We start from the raw sequence: 18,440 nt of genomic DNA on the forward strand, positions 1-18,440 counted from the left end.
CATAACCAAAATGCGATAATCCTCAAACTTTTACAGAGTTACCTGGAGCAAGCACGTCTCTAGTCTTAGAGTACTAGTACTTAGTAACCAGTACTAAGCAGATACATTCGCCAGTAATTGACAACTGCCCTACTTGAAACAGCGGTAGGGGAAGAATGGCCGTAGAAATCATTTCGTGACCAATCTCCACGAAAGTATCTGGCCCGCCCGGGAATCGAACCCAGGCCGCCTGCGTGCCAATCTGACGCGCAACCGACTGAGCTAGCCGGCGAAACAGTTACACAACCAGCAAAATCCATGTAAAGTGTGGTTAGGTTAGCTGTTTCTGTTACTGCTAGTTACGACGACGACGACGACGACGACGACGACGACGACGATGATGATGATGTTGATGATGATGATGATGATGATACTTTTGTCACTTCCAATATTAGGTTAATACAATGTATTTGAGTTTGAAAAAAAGTTTACACATTGGCAGACTATTTCATTTATTAAGAAATACATAATTTATGTACCATATACGTAGGCCATTTTCATTTTATGAGTTTTTTTGGTATGTACCAAATACGTTTTGGCGAGCATAGAAAAACTTATTCCAACCGAATATGGTACAATGTTTGTACCATATTCGGTCGAAAATTGTACCATATTCGGTCCGAATATGGTACATTTGTACCATATTCGACCGAATATGGTACATTTGTACCATATTCGTTTTTGTACCAAATACGGTCCGACAAGCGATAAACACTTGAAATCTGCAATCTTAGTTTATGCAGATCGTACATGACTCTACTGATAACAGTTTGGTGCATTGACCACATCAAGGGCACTTGGTTATATATACGGCAGTGAACTACATGTACTGAATGGTGTTTAACGTAAACTCCGCTCGATTGCTGGCATGCTGTAAGTGTTATTTGCTTTAAATGCTCTGATTAAAATTTCTGCTAACAAAAACTGCTTGTGGATATAAAAATATTTTAGTTCCTATGATACGTAGCCAGACACTTACCGAATGAGCGAAACTTTGAACTGACTAAACGTCTATACATCGAAGCAATACCGATTTAAAGAATGTGGCTTTCGACCCATCCCCACCCCTCTGAGTATTTGTACTCCCTCATTTTAGTTTAAACTTATTTTATTTTACAACGCTTGTGGGGGAAGCCGGAGTACCCGGAGAAAACCCACTTGTCCGGCTTGATGACCACTAACCAAACTCACATGCGCCCTCGCCGGGATACGAACCCGGTTGCCTGCATGAGAAGCGAGTGCGCTAACCACTGCGCTAACCGGACAACCTTATACCTGCGTAACACATAATATAAACTCATTTTGAAAGTATGCGTACCGCGTACATCAATTTTGAATCCCGAGGACTCCTCCCTAACAGTAGATTTGGACCTCATGCTGGTCTATGGCAAGTGTATTGCTCTTCATCTGCCCCAGAATGCGTCTTATCTACACGTGCATGGTATATTTGGATGCGCTATATAACGGTTGACAGCTTAATCGGTTTGAAAAAGATGTTGAAGTTATAATTGTTAATCAGTTTGTCAGGAATTAGGTATGGCTGAGATTTTTAGATGACGCTGTGACGTGAGAGAATAGGCGATATAGCGTGAGTAAAACGAAAACCAATACGTGGCGACTTTAAAATGTTTATGACACTTCATAACGTCGCTGGTGAGCTAAAGCTCGCGTACTACCCCGTGGTATCACCTAGGATGAGACATGTTGTTGCACGATACCCGATGCCAATAAGGATTTGACTATGAGTCTAAAGGAAGTAATATAATGGTATGACGTAACACGATGACATCACACATCGAGGTCACGCGATGACTCATGACTCATTATTGCGCGTTGGTATTGTTTCATCTTAGGTCAAGCTGTTACGCCATATCCGATGCCAATATGTGAGTCCTGGACTGCGGGTAAAGAGAAAGTAAAAATAATAGTATGATGTAACCCGATTACACCAAACGTCGAAATTACGCGATGATTTATATTTGCGCATTGACATAGTTTCGTCATAGGTCACACTTTTGCGTAATATCAGAGGCCAATTTGGATTGGACTGTGTCTCTAGAGGGAGTAAAGATACAGCATGATGCTACGCGAGGACACCACGCATCGACTCATTATTGTGTATAACCCCTCACCACAGCCCCACCATTTGAGCAAACATAGTGTGAAATTGATTGTTTTAAACAACTAACAACCCTTGAATACCATGTTCCAGACATGGGTGAGGGTTCAGTATATCTCATACAGATCCTAAGCTATGGTTTTAGTCTTAGTATATTAGAACACGTTTTTAGTGACTTTGCTGTCCCACTGGTCACCGGTCGTGTGGGCCCAGCCCTGCGAGGACCTGGACACCCAAGCGTGTGCTTTACTGGAGAAGTCGAAACCAGACCTCTGCCAGGACAACCTCCTCAGCCAATCGGCCTGCAAAAGATACTGTAACTTTTGTCGTAAGTAAAGACTTAAGCTCTCTCACTGCAACTAGATTAACTACCATATCACATAGGCTGTAAAGGTCGTGCTTTGAGAATGTTCAAAATTACCATGGCGTCGTAGTTGTTTTCAGAACGTTTGTTAAGCAATTTTAACATAAAGATGCTTACCACAATTAATACAATGGGGGACTTTAGTCGGTTATCTGCCCTTGTCAAACAGGTGCTCGTTTGGTGGCGCTGTTGTCGAATAGGTCCCTAGTTTACTTCCGTATTACAGATCGATAACAGTGGTGATAAAATTCCGATAAAATTTGTAAATATTCAATTGATATCGCAACATGGCTTCAAATTTTTGCACCTTATCATTAGGCCAGCTTAAAACGGAGCTAAGGCGACGCAATGCAAAGTTGACTGGACGGAAGAAGGAATTAATCGAAAGGTAAACTTGTCAAAATGTAGCCCGAGGACAACTAGTTGTTAAATCGATATCTTGATAATTTAAGTTGTTTAACAAATGATTTTATCATTTTAGTAATGTTAATAAAGCTTTGAAATGTGAACACTTTTGTGTTTTTATTGCAATGACTTTTAGCGGATTATATGCTCGTGTTTACATGTATTTTACGACAGAATACAGTGGGTGGGGAAATTTTTAACACAATATATGGTATCACAAGTTAATTTCGTATCTTTCCAGACTGGAGGCATATGACAGAAACCAGAATTTCAACAGGGAAGAAGATCTTCTACCAGAATTCAACATGAGCCTGCCCAAGACTAGTGGATACAGAGATGTAAATTCAGATGCTAAAATGGCACCAATAACAATGGAGAAGGCCATCGAATACATGGACCAGTACCGGGTGGAGTTTGATGCGAAGGTAAAAGACCTGTACGACGACAAGTTTCTTCTATACATGCGACTGTTTTCGGCACCATCTCTGGACTTTGTTCGTGGGGCATGTAAAGCAGAAATGAGGAAGAAGGTTAATTATGTTGTAGACATTTCTTTACACAAGAATGGATATATTCATGAAGCACAGTGTGAATGTGGTGCAGGAGAAGGCCCATTTGGACATTGCAAACATATTAGAACTATGATATATGCATGTTGTAAATTTGTTAAAGATGGAGAATTTAAAGTTGAGACAACATGCACAGAAAAATTGCAGTCATTTCACAAAGCAAAAAAGCATACTGGTTCCCCCCTTAAGGCTCGAGATTTAAACTTGGGCGGTGCAGATATTTGTGACATTAAAGATTTTGACCCTCGGCCACAAAAATTCCGTAAAGTTGATGGATATCAAGACTATTTTCACAATATTTGTATGAATTTTAGGGGTATATCAAAGACACCAATTTTTCAGACATTCAGCCCAGCCAATATTCGTGCAATTTCCAATGACCATGATTATTTTGAAGTATCTCATGAAGACAATTTCCTGGAACAATGTAAAATAACCAAACTAAGTGACAAGGACAGGGATGATATTGAAATGTATACTAGGGGACAAAACAAGAACGACCGATGGTTTGAAGAACGAGAGAAAAGAATTCAGTCATCTAATTTTCACCGTGTGTGTACCGCAACAGAAAGAACTGACTTACATGACTTGGCAAAGTCCTTTGTTCGGGGAAAAGGATTAAAACCTACAGAAGCAATGCGCCATGGAATTCAGTATGAAAAGGACGCCATCCATCAATATGAAAGCAAAAATAATGTCAAAGTAAAACCATGTGGGATATTTGTATCAAAAAACCTTCCGTTTTTAGGTGCATCACCCGATGGCATTGTAGATGAAAACCTACTTATTGAAGTTAAGTGCCCCTTCAGTGCTAAACACAAAAAGATATCACCAGTCACTGTGCCATACTTGAAGGAGACAAATGGAAATATGACTTTGAGTACTAAGCATCCATATTATTTTCAAATTCAGGGTCAGCTGTTCTGTGCAGAAAGACAATTTTGTGACTTGGTAATATACACCTTGAGTGATATTTTGTTCACTAGAATTCATCGGAATGAGAACTTTATTGCACACATGATATGCAAGCTTGACCAGTTCAATACTTCACATTTCAGAGCCGCAATTCTTGAAAAGTACTTTTATAAAACTTAAGTGTTTTGAACTGTTTTATAACAACTTAAAGCTGCACCCTCACAGATTGACTGTTGTGAAATATTTTTATTTCTTTTATCTTAGAATAAGTCTTATAAGATAGTTCACAATAGAATGTATCTCTATCTCATTTATTTGGAATCTGTTAGAATAAATTTCAGTTTTTTAAAGTTTTAGTTTGAGAGTGCAGCTTTAACTCTGACTTTGTTGATTGAAAACTATTTGTGAACAATGTATCATTGTGAAACACTTGTTTCCATTTATTAGCTGTATATATGTATAAGGTCTTAGTTGAATGTAAAATAAAAATGGTTTAATGTTTTATTTGTATTATTTTTCATCTGGTTTATCAAATAGAAAGGACTGGTGTCTTTATACAGTAACACGTGAAAGGTAGCAGATGGGTCGAGTATAAAGATGATAAGAGTATTATGCTTCGACTGGTGTTTGATGTAAATAAATGAAAATCAATGTTACATATAAATCCCAAATTTTATTATCACTGTAGTGCACACCTGCCACAGATTGTTTAAATACTTTGACCTCATGTCATATCCAATGATTTTTAAAAAAACTTCGGCTTCAACATAAGAATACATAAGAAGCATAAGCTTTGATGAGCTTTTGAGCGACAAACGGATTCATGTTTGCTTTAATGAATACCATGCACAAGACACGCGTGATTAAGAACCATTTATCGTGTGAAAACCAGTACTATTATCAGCGGAGTCGATATTCTCACCTGACGGCCAATATGCTGTCATTTTAAATTTAATTTTAGTACACGTAATACCAGGGACATGTGACTGTGTCTATTTTATAAAACCTTGTTGGCATAAGTAACACATTAAAGAAAACATCAGCATATTTAAATATTTATTTACAAAAAAACACAACATAAACAGTAAATGTTAAAGCAGCACTCTTACTCCCAAATAAGATTAATAGACCAAAAAGGTTGAATAAATGTTGAAAACTATGGTTCTTTTGAAGGATCTTTTGATCTTGGTATCACTTACTAATACTTTTTATAAATGCATTATATAATAAGAAGTTAAAGCTTTATCACTCATTTTTTGTTATACATGTGTAAGTTCTGATTTTGAATGAGAGTGTTGCTTTAATATAAAGGTGAAAATATTCTTGTAAGTTCAGGCATATGAGGGCACAATGCCATTTCTAAAATTACACAGCATAAAACACACAAAAATTATTTCAGATGAGAGTTTGGTTTCTGTTGCTATCATTGGCTCTGTCAGTATCTTGTATGTTTTCGCCAGTCCAATAATCCTCTCTACATGCACCCGTTTACTTGCAATTTTCCGATCTCTTATCACTGTTTCATTGGACATTCTATTTTTTTTCTTAAAGAATGTTGGAATGTTAATAAATACATCATGCGGCGCAAAAATGTCCTGTACATTAAAACCTTTGTCGGCCATAATACTGTCTTTTTTATCGCACATCTTAGCTAATGAGCTACGCTCCACAATCTGCCTGTCACTTGTTGAGCCTCCGTATGAAGGTGACACATATGAAACCAAACCCCCTGGTGAAGTTCCTATCAGTACTTTGACAGTGTTCCTGTTTTTATATGTTGAAAAAGTGGCTTGCTGGGCGGTTGGGTTTTTAGGTTTTTTAATTGGACATTCTGTTCCATCTACTATAACACGTGTGTTTGGGTAGTTTCTTTTGAAACTGCTTGGAGCAAAGTGCTTAACAAGTTCTTGGCTCGGCCAGATGTTGAGTTCCCTCCACTGTTTCTCCATGAAGAGAACCCATGTAATGAATATGTTTGAAATTACACTTTCAGCAACACTGAACATTCTAGACAGTTCAAAGCTTGTTGTGTGTCGCCTAAGTTTCATTAACACAATTAAAAATTGGTCAGGCACAGTCACACTAATAACAGAGTGATATATATAGTTCAGATGATATGCTGCTGGTCCAAGTGTACTCAAAACAAACATAAATTTCAAATAATTTTCAAGTCCAGTATAAAAATGAACTGCTGCTGAATCATGTTCAAAGTTATAAATAGAAAATGCTGGTTGTTTTGGTGTCTGAACCACAGCATCTACATATGAAGGTATCCCTTGCACATCAGTTTCAACTTCAGATACAGTTTCAGTGTCCATTGGAATTACTTCCTCAACTGCCCCAACATCCAAATCATCTGAAACAATTTCTAACTTCTGAGCAATAAACTCTGGCTGTGGCTCTTCACTGATATTCGAAATGTCGTGGAATAGCTTCCTCTTTCTAGCATCTCGAGAGAGACATCTGTCCTTGCGTGCCCTCTTCTTCTGCAATGTGTCTTGGCATGTCCAAGAAAACACACTTGGAACGGCGGTTTTTCGGAGAGCCTTTTTCTGTCGTTCGACCCCTGAAATGTAAAAAAGAAATAGAAATATTAAATATCAAAATCATAATCACCATTTATGATTAAAAAAATAGTTATGATTTCTAAGTAAGTCTTGCACAGGTGGGGTTTGGGTGGGGGTTTTGCACAAGTTTATTGTTTTACCCCCCCCCCCCCCCCACCCACATTACAGGAGGATAAAAGGGGAAATGAGAAAACAGGGAGAGGGGGTTGCAGAGTCACTACATAATCTGACAAAATTCTGGTATGCGGAAAATAACTGAGAGCCATTAAGAACAGATTCGAAAGATACACATACGGACTGCACTGTACATTTACTGATTTAGTTCCTTGACATGTATATTGTATATATGGTCAGTGCGCAAATTAGGGCTGCTATTTTTTATTTGCATTGAAATCTTTTATATTTATAATGAATTAAAACATATACAAACGCATTATTCTCACCAGAATACGTCTCAGAGTGGTAATCATCTCCCGTGAAATGATTCTCACAGATATACGAGTACTTCGTAGGTGACCACATTTCGAACTTCGATTTTCCCCTTTTAATTGCGTGCACCCATGCATCTCGTCGGGCTTTGTCCTTCGGAAACTTATGACGTCCTTTTCGTGAACAAAATGGTACAACACAAGTTGTTTCAGGCATGATTAATCACTTTCAATGTATAACTGTCAAACGCTTGGGTAAACAACAATGGCGTGGATGAATTGATAAGATCCGAGGATACCCGGATAAAGGACCTACTCGACAGCAGCGCCACCTATAGTGGGATTTGGGGCAGATAACCCGCTAAAGTCGCTAATTGTTTGAATATACCAGAAAGGATGAAAAAATGTCGAAAACAATTATTCTTATGAAGAATTCCGAGTTTAATTTGAAAGAAAGGTGCAGAAAACAATGTATTTCTACCTTATGAGACTTTAGTAGATCACTGTAAATCTTTAAGCATTCACCTATCATTTAATATTTTGGGGTTTTCAGCTATTAAATACACTTTTACAATCTTGTTATCAGTAATTAATATTTTCCATAAATCCATTATTTATTTATTTAGTAAGAAGTTTAAGATTTATCACTAATCAGGAAGGAATATTTACTATTAACGACATAAAGGTATTTCTCCTAATGTTTGCGGATGACGCAGCTTTATTTTCACATAACCCAAACTCTCTACAATGCATGTTAAATGATCTCCAAGATTATTGTAACACCTGGGGTTTAAAAATTAATGCTAAAAAAACGAAAGCTATGATATTTGAAAAGGGCCGTCACACAGCCTACAAATTTTATCTCTACGACGCCAAGATAGAAATGGTTACTTCCTTTAAATATCTTGGGACGCATTTATATAAGAACAATAACTGGAACAGAACACAAAAGCGATTAGCACAGCACGCCTCATATTCCATGCATAATTTGTTTATTGTATTCAGCCAACTGCACCTACCTATAAAAGAAAAAAAAAATTATTTGATAGTCTAGTGACACCAGTTCTTAACTATTCGGCAGAAGTATGGGGTTTTCACGATGCCAAAGATGTTGAAATGATACATACTAAATTTTGCAGAAAATTATTATGTGTTAAACGATCAACAAATTTAGAATGTTTGTATGGTAAATTAGGAAGGGTCCCAATGAAAATTAATAGAACGATTATAATGATCAGATACTGGATAAAAATTCTTAACTCCCCGAATAATAGCCTGATCAAAATAGTATATAATATGCTACGTGATGACATTAGCAATGATACTACGTATAACGGTAATAATTGGGCTTATCATATACAAATCTTATTGAATCGCCTTGGGATGACTAACATTTGGCTTAATCAAGATACGTTATCTATTGATATAATACCTATAAGGATAAGAATAATCGACAATTATAAACAGACATGGTATGGACAAATAAACAACCTACCTAAACTTTGCTCATATTCATTAATTAAACACGAGTTTGATCAGGAAACGTACCTTAGTGATATCACTGAAAATAAATTTAGAATTGCTTTAACCAAACTAAGAACTTCATCTCACGATCTACAAATAGAAATAGGCAGATATACTAATGCTCGTCGGCACGAAAGATTATGTAATAATTGTAACATGAGAACTATTGAGGATGAATACCATTTCCTTCTAGTTTGCCTTAAACACAGAGAATTGCGAAAAAAGTATTTAAGCAATTTTTACTGCAGATGGCCAACATTAACAAAATTCGAAAACCTTATGACAACTAAATCGCCAAAATTACTTCTAAAGTTATCAAAGTTTGTTTATTTTTCATTTTGCAACAGAGGTGGAAATTAAATGTTCACTCTTCTTCTGTGTAAAAGTTTGTGTTCTTGTGTACTTGTACCACTGTATTTCATTGTATATTATTTTTTGTATGGCTATGATGTTGCCACAACATTAATGTTAATAAAACTTATGTTATGTTATGTTATGTCACTAAAAATTTGTGTTTGTTATACATGTGTTTGAATTGATTTTAAATAAGAGTGTCACTTTAAAAGAATAGGAAATTAATTCGTTTTGTGGCCTTCCATTATAAAAGAAATATTGTCTGTTTTCTATAAACACGTGATTCGGTATTCTTTCGTGAGCGTGATGTTCAACAGTCAGTTCCTTTTTATATGCATGTTTGCACGTGACTTATTCTGCATCATGACGAAATTGTTCAGGAAAACGGAACGGCTGCAGACAGGATGCAGATAATTGCATGGCATTTTATGGGAAACGTATTTTAATCTACTTTTAAACTTGTTAATTTAGACAATTGTGAGAACATTTTAAAAACAGCTTTCAACTCCTCATTTTAAGTTATATTTTAGAAATGTTTGGCGTCCTTTTAACCAAGCTCAGATTCACTTCATAGTTTCAATATGCAAATATCTTCATGTTAAATAGAATAACTCGCCGTATGAAGCTTCACGATAATGCTGTTTTATCAGCACCGGAAACTATTCCTGTTCTTGTAGCACCCTTCCGTTTGAATGTTATGTTCTTTGAACTTATTTCTTTTAAAATAGTTCTTCGTAAGAATTGTTCGGTTCTTATTAAAAAAGACGTGCATTATGATTTAAAAAAATATTAATACATTAAATGCATAAATCTACACCGTTTGCCGTGCATTAGGCCTTCAAACCCTTGTTTTATTGTGGCCATTTCTGAAGCAAAAACAAATGTGAAAATATGGCTATAAACGCAGCAAACACGAAAACCGATGCGTATTCCGCATCACACGTTCATAGAAAACTAACACCAATAAAGACTATTGTAAAATTGGCGTATATTACGACCTTAACGTGTAAACGTGTTTGTGTATGTGTTATCTGGATGTTCCTCTTTACCAGTGTATTTTTCATGTGAAGCCCTCCAATGCTATAGCTGCGACTCATTTAATTGCAACACAACAGCAGCTTGCTACCCAGGAGAGGTATATCAGTTGTTGTTTTTAAAATGTAAACTGACATTTAAGTTGTCCGATGTTACATTATAATTTTATACAAAACCACGTACTTACAGTATGTTAAATATGGCGAGGTTTATTTGTTTTATAGACTTATGAATGAAGATTAAAGGGACAATTCAAGCCGTCTAAATGTAAAAAGGGAGAGCAAAAAAGAAACACGTTCACTATGTTTGTTACAGAAATGCCTAACACATACCACAATCTCTACCATCGACGGCCAGAAAGATATCCTGACCAAATGTTCTAGTCCTGAGGTAAAAATAAAAATGTTCCATATTAAGATTGTACTGATGTACATATTACCAGATAAAATCGCATACAAATAATATCCAAAACTCGCACTCCTATAACTCTGTAAAGTATAATTAACTGCGTTTTCATACGTCAGTTCATACCGCAATAATGTTAAATGGTACTTAAGAATCTAATCTAATGTAAGTATGTTGACATTGTTGTCATGTTACGTTACCGGCAACAATAAACGTGCGTTCTAGGCCCACGACCCGAACAACGTTCAAGAATTCTGATAGATCGAAGGAAATATTTACCTATATGAGTCCAAGCTGGCCGCTCATTTAGTCATTTACTATTAAAGAAACGTTTTGTGTTAAGGGCAACTCGACCCGACCTGATTAAACACAAGTCCCTAGAACTTTTTCTTCAATTTTTCTTACATTAAATTCTACTTTGGTTTGAGTCAACTGATTATATCATAGACTTGTGAAATGAAGATGATCCTTTTCAAAATTAGCCATACAGCTTTGTTCATTTCTAAGGAATGTGATGGACGACTAGCGAGTGTTGTAATTGGCCGACGGCAAATTGGTAAACGGAATATGGCAGTGACATGCTGCTCCTACGACCTATGTAACGACCCAGCAGCCACAACTGGGTCAATCAGACCAACCACTGGATCCCAGTTGCACAACGCTAGTAAGATAGTTCTAGTCCATATTACTGGACAACCTATGTGCGATTAAATGTATTTAGATGTAGACTCTGAAGGACCTGAAAAATTAGGTACATACGTTAAAAGCGTGATTGACCTTTCACTCATTTTTTTTTCCAGATTGCCCATCAGATCATATCTTCGACAGATTAACATCGCTTTGTATGAAAGTGATGGACACAACCCAAGAAACGTTTGACCACGCCCAGTCCATGTGCCAGGCCATCGGAGACAACCTTGTTATCATAGACACGCACGAGAAAAACGTTTTCATTGAAGATATCATCATGCATACCTCTAATGGTTTGACTGTTATATTATCATACGACATTCACAGCTTTAACGCTAGAGTTAGTGGTTGTATATACCCCATTGCCACTCTTTAATGATTGTTGGTTGAACATAAGCCGTGTACAGTGTTAACGATATATTTGTTTGTTCAATATACCCCACGATGGTTTGCTGAATGTACCGCCATGCATAGCTAAAATTGTACGGTTGTTCGCTGAACAGTGTTATCATGTAAAGCCTGAACAAATGTCGTCTTAAAAATACCACAAATCGAGTTTTATTCAATTGGAACTGACCAAATCCATTGTCTGAATAGTAACACGGTAAATGATTACATTATTCGTTTTCTAGAACAAGTATTAATGCGGGGTTATTGGATCGGGGGAAGAAACCACAACGACACCGTCCCTAAACAGTTCGAATGGATGAACGGAACGCCCTTCCTGTACGCGAATTGGGGTAGCGGTGACCCGGATGGCAACCGAAATGAGAGATGCGTGGTGATGCTGGGTCCGGACATGTACAAGTGGTCTGACACGCATTGCAGCAACATGTTCCATTACATCTGTGAGCGCCAAATACCTCTTACAGCGAAACAAAACGACATGAGTGTGTCAACAACAACAGCTCCACCAACAACGTCGCAAAACAGTGAGTAATTTCTTGTCAGCATCATAGATCTCAACAATATTTATTGGAAAGGTTTGAATAAGTGCCAATCTTATACGTTAGCATTCGTTCATATATTGAATTTATTTTAACACATCACATGCAAGTGTAGCGAGCGCCATGATATGTTTCATGCACGCAATTGAGTTTGATCTTGTAGACCGCAGGCAGAAAATCAACTCACTTTTTTTCTCCATATCAAGGCGTCTGCGCATTTTTCTGAGAATGAACGCAATACAGCGATTTCATTGGCGAACAAAGAAGGGCAAAATGTAATACTCGAAGTTGTTAAGTAATTCATATTAAACACTATTACATAACCTAAGTACGTGTGTATTACCATATGTTTGCAATAATACTTCAGCTCTGTCCGTTTGTGACACTTCCGGGGGATTCATGCTCCACGAAGATGGGCAAACTCGACTATGCATCAAATTACACAGTCATTATATGGACTGGAGCCACGCCCGGATGACGTGTACACAGCAGCGTAGTGACCTCCTTGTGGTGGATACCAACACGAAACTCACAAAGGTCTTCAATAAAACACGAGGTAATTTTTACCATATGCAACTAAATATAACCATTATACAACTGACAAACCGCTTCATTGCCCTTTCACTCAACAGTTAAGTTAGTTAGTATTCACACGTATTTATGTCGCGTTTGTGTGCCGGTAAAACAATATCTGAGCAACAGACAATTCGCCATTTGACATCGGCAAGGACCTGACGCATTCTTACGATAACATAGCTAAAAATAGAAACAAGGAGGACAATTTCATGCAGTTGGAACTTTAAACCAATACCCTGTTTAGATGCATAGCAAAAAGGGGACATAACCACACGCGTGAACAACACATACATCCAAACACCTTTAATAATAAATGGTTTTTTTGAAGTGACACTCTTATTCAAAATCAATACATACACATGTATAACAAACATAAATTCTGAGTGATACACCTTTAATTACATAATAAATAATGCATTTATTGAAAATATTAATTTCTCATAACAAGATTGTAACCGTGTATATAATAGTCGAAAACGCAAAAATGTTAAATGATTGGTGAATGCTACAAGATGTACTGTGATCTTTTATAGTCTCATGTGGTAGAAATACTATGTTCTTTGCACCTTTCTTTCAAATTAAACTTGGTATCCTTTATAAGAACCATTTGTTTTGTGAAATTTATTTATCCCTTTTGGTATATAAAAACAATTGTATTAATTGTAATACATCCTATTTGGGAGTCATAGTGCATCTTTAACCTATAAATGAGCTGTACGTCAAACTTGTCCAAACAAGAATTAACAAAAGCAAAACTTGCAACAAGGATTACCCTTGAATAAAATAAAACATAATGAAAACAATTCATATAAACTGATACTCTGTCCCCAAGTACTCAACGACCAGACTCAGACATCACCCGCAATCCCCAACCAAAGACGTTATAGAATTATATGTATTATGTGTTTGGTATTTTTCCCACGAAATCTGGGCCCAAATACACTTGAGTCTTCAAATTGAAAGTCAGGTTATGGAAAGCACCATATCAAATGTTTTAGAATACCTTTAGTATACAACTCCTTACAAAGTAGTTTTTTTGGCAAAATATGTGTAAATGGCAAAGCCTTATATATGATTTTTAATGTTTGGCACTTTCCCGAGAAATCCGGACCCATTTTCACTAACGTCTTTAAGTTTGAAACTCATGCTCAGAAAAGCACCAAATGAGCATTTTCAGAATATCTTTAGTCTACAATACTATACATGTTTTCTATCCAAAATGTGTGTTAACAACAGTAAAACATATTCTTAATGACAAATTCAGCCACCAATTCATGTCTTCTCATACAGTGTGTGTATACCACGTGATAAATTGCGTCATACTAGTAAATGCTACGTAGGAAGGCAATATTTTGCAATAATTGAAGACTTCAAACAAAGATAGCCTTACCATTTTAAATGAAACAACGGGCAGCCTATGCCGCTTTAAGAGCCCCACCTTCGTTTTATTACGGAGTTTGATTACATGATTAGTTTCATCAAACACTTGGGTGTTTTTAGAAACTAAACTCTCAATCATACGCAAAAGACCAAAAGTGGGGCTCTGTAAGCGGCATAGACTGCGCTATGTTTTATTTATATTAGTGAAGAAATAGTGAAGTTATCTTTGTTCAAAGTCTTCATTCGAAGCAAAATATTGCCTTCCGACGTAACATTTACGACGCAATTTATCACGTGGTATACACACACTGTCATAGCAACTTGCAATGCAAGTATTTGCTCTGACTCAATTAATAGGCTGTGATCGTTCAAAATACAGCACTTATGATTAACAAGTCATTCACAGGTCATGAATACTGGGTTGGAGCGAGTGTGCCCAATTTTACCTCTGACTACACGTGGGTGAATGGACACCTGTTGACCCAAGGGTCGAGCTTGTGGGAGCCGGGGCAGCCGGGCGAACACCAGGAAGCGTGTGTCTTAATTGAAGGTACTCAACCAAGTCTGCGAGGTACCACGTGCACCCACACACACCGTTTTGTTTGTGAAAGATCGCTTGAATAAATATACATTTGATGCTGAATGTTTTAAATGAAATAAAAAGTAAACTAATGGGTTTTCAAGTACTAAATAGCAAGGTCGTGGATTCACCAGTCCTTTTAAGTTCATATATGTTGCTGACTCGCTGTTGAATATCAACCTTTAAATATTAATTGTACAATTTCATGCGGTATTTTATTTCACGTTTGAAGGCACATGAACAAAAGGTACTGAAAATCAAGGCTGCACTCTCACAGATATACCATTTTTACAACTTTTTATTTTTTATTTTTGTCATATTGTAAGTGAATGAAGTCAAAGAACGTATTCCTTTGAACTGCATACATACCTACATACAGCGGTACTGTAATTTATTTCAGGTACAATTTGTTATTAGTGATCAACATACTATTTTGGCGGATGAAAATTTATTTAAAAGTTTTTCAATATATTGTTTTCAGTAAATCAGCAGTCGGCCGTTTTTTTATTTTAATCATATGAAGCGTTAGATACAAACAGTGGCTGGCCCGGTTAGTGAATAGTTTACAAACTATTATGTAGAACCCTACACTATTGTAAGCATGTCTTTACTACACATGTCTTTATTACACTCAGGACATACATGACAACATGAGAACAAATAAGATTAGTCAACAGTATCAGTAAGAGCTTAATAATATTTATACGGAGAAATATGACTTTGTTTCGAATGGCGGAAATAAAACGGTTGTGTACTTTTTTATGGTCGTATATGTATGAAATATGTCTCTTATCACGGAGAAGAGGGAGACAGTTTTTTTTTTAAATATCTTTACAAATTAAAAGTGATAAAATGTATATAAAATATAGTGCCAGATTTCAATGGCTGTGCCTTGCACAAGCATATCGTATAAATAAGTTACAAACGGTATTAGGAAACTCAATATAATTACTTTAATTTAACAAAAACGGCCGAAATTACACTGGTTGACAAACGTTCGTTATTAATGTTTCACAAATAAAGCTACTCTTGTCATTAGTTCAACATTTGTGCAAGTTAACATTTTCTTGTATTTAATTGTTTTTGGCCGATTAAAGGAATAGGTTGGTAGGTATTTTCTTTTGTTATTTGAACAGGAAGGGCAAACTTATTGCTATGGGGAATTTGTGGTTCGCCATACAGAATTTCCCACGGAAAGCGTTAGGGCCATCGCCTATAAATGTGTTGATCTGAAACGCGATACTCGACAGTACGATGATGAAAACGCGAAATCACGAAACTACGATGGTGAAAACGCGACAGAACGATGATAAAAACGCGACCGTACGATAACGAAAACGCGATGATATGACAGAACGATGATGATAATGCGATAAACTATCGTGTTTTCACCATCGTACTTTCGCGTTTTCACCATCGTATTATCGTGATTTAGCGTTTTCATCATCGCAATATCGTACTGTCGCGTTTTCATCAATGTAATATCGTGTTTTCATCATCGTACTGTCGTGTTTTCTGTTTTCATCATCGTACTATCGCGTTTTCATCATCGTACTGTCGTGTTTTCATCATCGTACTATCGCTTTTTCACCATCGTACTATCGCGTTTTTATCATCGCACTGTCGTGTTTTCATCATCGTACTATCGCGTTTTCACCATCGTACTGTCGTGTTTTGATCATCGTACTATCGCGTTTTCATCATCGTACTGTCTCGTTTTAATAATCGTACTGTCGTGTTTTCATCATCGTACTATCGCGTTTTCATCATCGTACTGTCGTGTTTTCATCATCGTTCTATCGTGTTTTCATCACGTTTTCATCATCGTACTGTCGTGTTTTCATCATCGTACTATCGGCTTCAGGTGCGCATGCGCATAGAAAAAATGTCGGTTTCAGGGGTGCTTGTATTGAGCCATTGAATCATGTCTTCATCTGAAGCTTTTATCACGCATTTTGAATAGATCTGAAATACTGTTACAATATTAACGCATTTATATTCAATGGATCATGGCCCACTTTCAATGATGTTCCGAATTATTTGGATCAATTAACCAGATGCCGCTTTGTTACTAGAATATAGAAGCAAAATAATGCCAGCTAACAACGAATATTATACCTTACAGTAATGTATTCCTTCTTTGTATATATAAAGTCGATCGTTCCGTATAACACATTTTTTTATCACATGCTCACCCTTGTTTTCCGTGCAATACATGTGTAAGATAACATATCAGACAATTCTATTGGCTAGACTAATCACACGCGACCTAGATATCCCTGCGCATTGTTTGTAAACAAAATGGTCAACCAATACTTACCTCAGAAATGAAGCTGTTGGACTTCCTGGAGACAAATGGCTAACGAACCATAGTGCCAGAAAGCTTCTTGTTCAAAAACTTTCTGATAACAATGTTCCGCCAAACCAGTTATGCAGACAACTAGTCACAAAAATATCCAGTCAGTCAACAAATAAGGCCACATTAGTGACAAACAACCCAATAACATTTCAAACACCTCCATCTTGACAAACACAGGCAATATGCAATCGATGCTATTTGCTTGCCAGTTTGATCAGCTGTCCTTTACCAAAAACACAAACACGAATTCCACAGCACAGGCTTAGTGTACACATTCCATGACCGCTAGAACATCATGTTAGCTGGAAACAGTCTTGGTGGATTTTTTCAACATCAACATCCAAACAGTACAGAAAGGCTTCGCCGTAATTATCTGCATGTTGTGAAAATGTCATGTTCACTACGAAAACGCTGCAAAATCATCATAGAAAGCGACAGCGAATAACTTTTAAATCCGTGCACACAGTAAAACTTGACTGACCGATGTAGGTCACATAAACCTTGTAAATGCATGTACTCTCAGTGTGACGTCATCAAATTGTGTACTTATTGTTTTTTTATTAGAATTGTTCGTTATTCATGTTGTTGGATATTTTACTACACGTTTTTATATTTGTGACTTGTCAGGCGCTTTATCATAGTAACAAATTGATAACTGCTTGCTATTTTTATCATTTTCATTTGAAACTACATTGTATTTATATGCCGCTTCGATGACATTCCACTCTGAGTACTTTGACTGTCAAACAATGGGTTCAGAAAGTGCTAAACTAAAATTTGTAATAAAAACACCGTTTTGAGCATGTGATAAAAAAGATCTGACACTCGTTGTTATTTTATACAAGATTTTTATTAAACTCGTCCATAAAAGTTGTTAGTAAGCTCGCCATAGGCTCGCTTACTAACAATTTTCATGAACTCGTTTAATAAAATCTTGTATTAAATGACAACTCGTGTCAGATCCTATATATATAAAAGTCCAGTTTTATGACGTCAGCGGTCCATATCATATTTTTTTGGCCGGTCCGGACCTCGCCAAAAATGTAATATGACGTCATACAACTGGTAAGTGCGGCTTGATATTTTCACAACGGGGAAAATTTGTCGCAAGTAAACATTATTAGCTTTGGTCAATAAAAAAACATCTAAAGTGCTTTAAAATATTGAATGGAATTATAAAATGT

The 18,440-nt window shown here is 36.6% G+C and overlaps 3 protein-coding genes across 5 annotated transcripts in view; 2 read left to right on the plus strand and 1 right to left on the minus strand.

Annotated features, from left to right (window-relative positions):
• Window positions 1-811: 811 nt before the first annotated feature.
• The window catches only part of LOC128225091 (macrophage mannose receptor 1-like), a 34,140-nt gene continuing 16,511 nt past the window's right edge, over window positions 812-18,440 (plus strand). The window contains exons 1-9 of one of the 3 annotated variants that reach the window (XM_052935115.1): window positions 812-912; window positions 2,331-2,486; window positions 10,355-10,419; window positions 10,635-10,709; window positions 11,232-11,388; window positions 11,525-11,707; window positions 12,047-12,346; window positions 12,729-12,917; window positions 14,724-14,867. In XM_052935115.1, coding sequence (XP_052791075.1) covers window positions 873-912; window positions 2,331-2,486; window positions 10,355-10,419; window positions 10,635-10,709; window positions 11,232-11,388; window positions 11,525-11,707; window positions 12,047-12,346; window positions 12,729-12,917; window positions 14,724-14,867 — 1,309 coding nt within the window. In that variant the 5' untranslated portion in view covers window positions 812-872. Of the gene's footprint in view, window positions 913-2,330; window positions 2,487-10,354; window positions 10,420-10,634; window positions 10,710-11,231; window positions 11,389-11,524; window positions 11,708-12,046; window positions 12,347-12,728; window positions 12,918-14,723; window positions 14,992-18,440 lie in introns of those variants that run through there. The other 2 variants (XM_052935112.1, XM_052935113.1) reach the window with 2 other exon arrangements.
• Window positions 2,552-4,915, plus strand: LOC128225088 (uncharacterized). The gene is made up of 2 exons (XM_052935110.1): window positions 2,552-2,910; window positions 3,169-4,915. Exons 1-2 carry the CDS (start codon window positions 2,810-2,812, stop codon window positions 4,589-4,591), a joined length of 1,524 nt encoding a protein of 507 aa, XP_052791070.1. The 5' UTR covers window positions 2,552-2,809; the 3' UTR covers window positions 4,592-4,915.
• Window positions 5,454-7,781, minus strand: LOC128225090 (uncharacterized). Its single transcript, XM_052935111.1, has 2 exons — window positions 7,422-7,781; window positions 5,454-6,977 (listed from the first exon to the last, which is right to left on the minus strand). Exons 1-2 carry the CDS (start codon window positions 7,621-7,623, stop codon window positions 5,743-5,745), a joined length of 1,437 nt encoding a protein of 478 aa, XP_052791071.1. The 5' UTR covers window positions 7,624-7,781; the 3' UTR covers window positions 5,454-5,742.

The sequence above is a fragment of the Mya arenaria genome, chromosome 2 (genome assembly GCF_026914265.1).
Source record: "Mya arenaria isolate MELC-2E11 chromosome 2, ASM2691426v1".
Lineage (NCBI taxonomy): Eukaryota > Metazoa > Mollusca > Bivalvia > Myida > Myidae > Mya > Mya arenaria.

Coding starts and splice junctions, on each gene's coding strand:
- LOC128225088 (XM_052935110.1), top strand. CDS start 2,810: ATGGCTTCAAATTTTTGCACCTTATCATTAGGCCAGCTTAAAACGGAG. Junction 2,911..3,168: donor AAGAAGGAATTAATCGAAAG/GTAAACTTGTCA, acceptor GTATCTTTCCAG/ACTGGAGGCATATGACAGAA.
- LOC128225090 (XM_052935111.1), bottom strand. CDS start 7,623: ATGCCTGAAACAACTTGTGTTGTACCATTTTGTTCACGAAAAGGACGT. Junction 6,978..7,421: donor CCACTCTGAGACGTATTCTG/GTGAGAATAATG, acceptor TTTACATTTCAG/GGGTCGAACGACAGAAAAAG.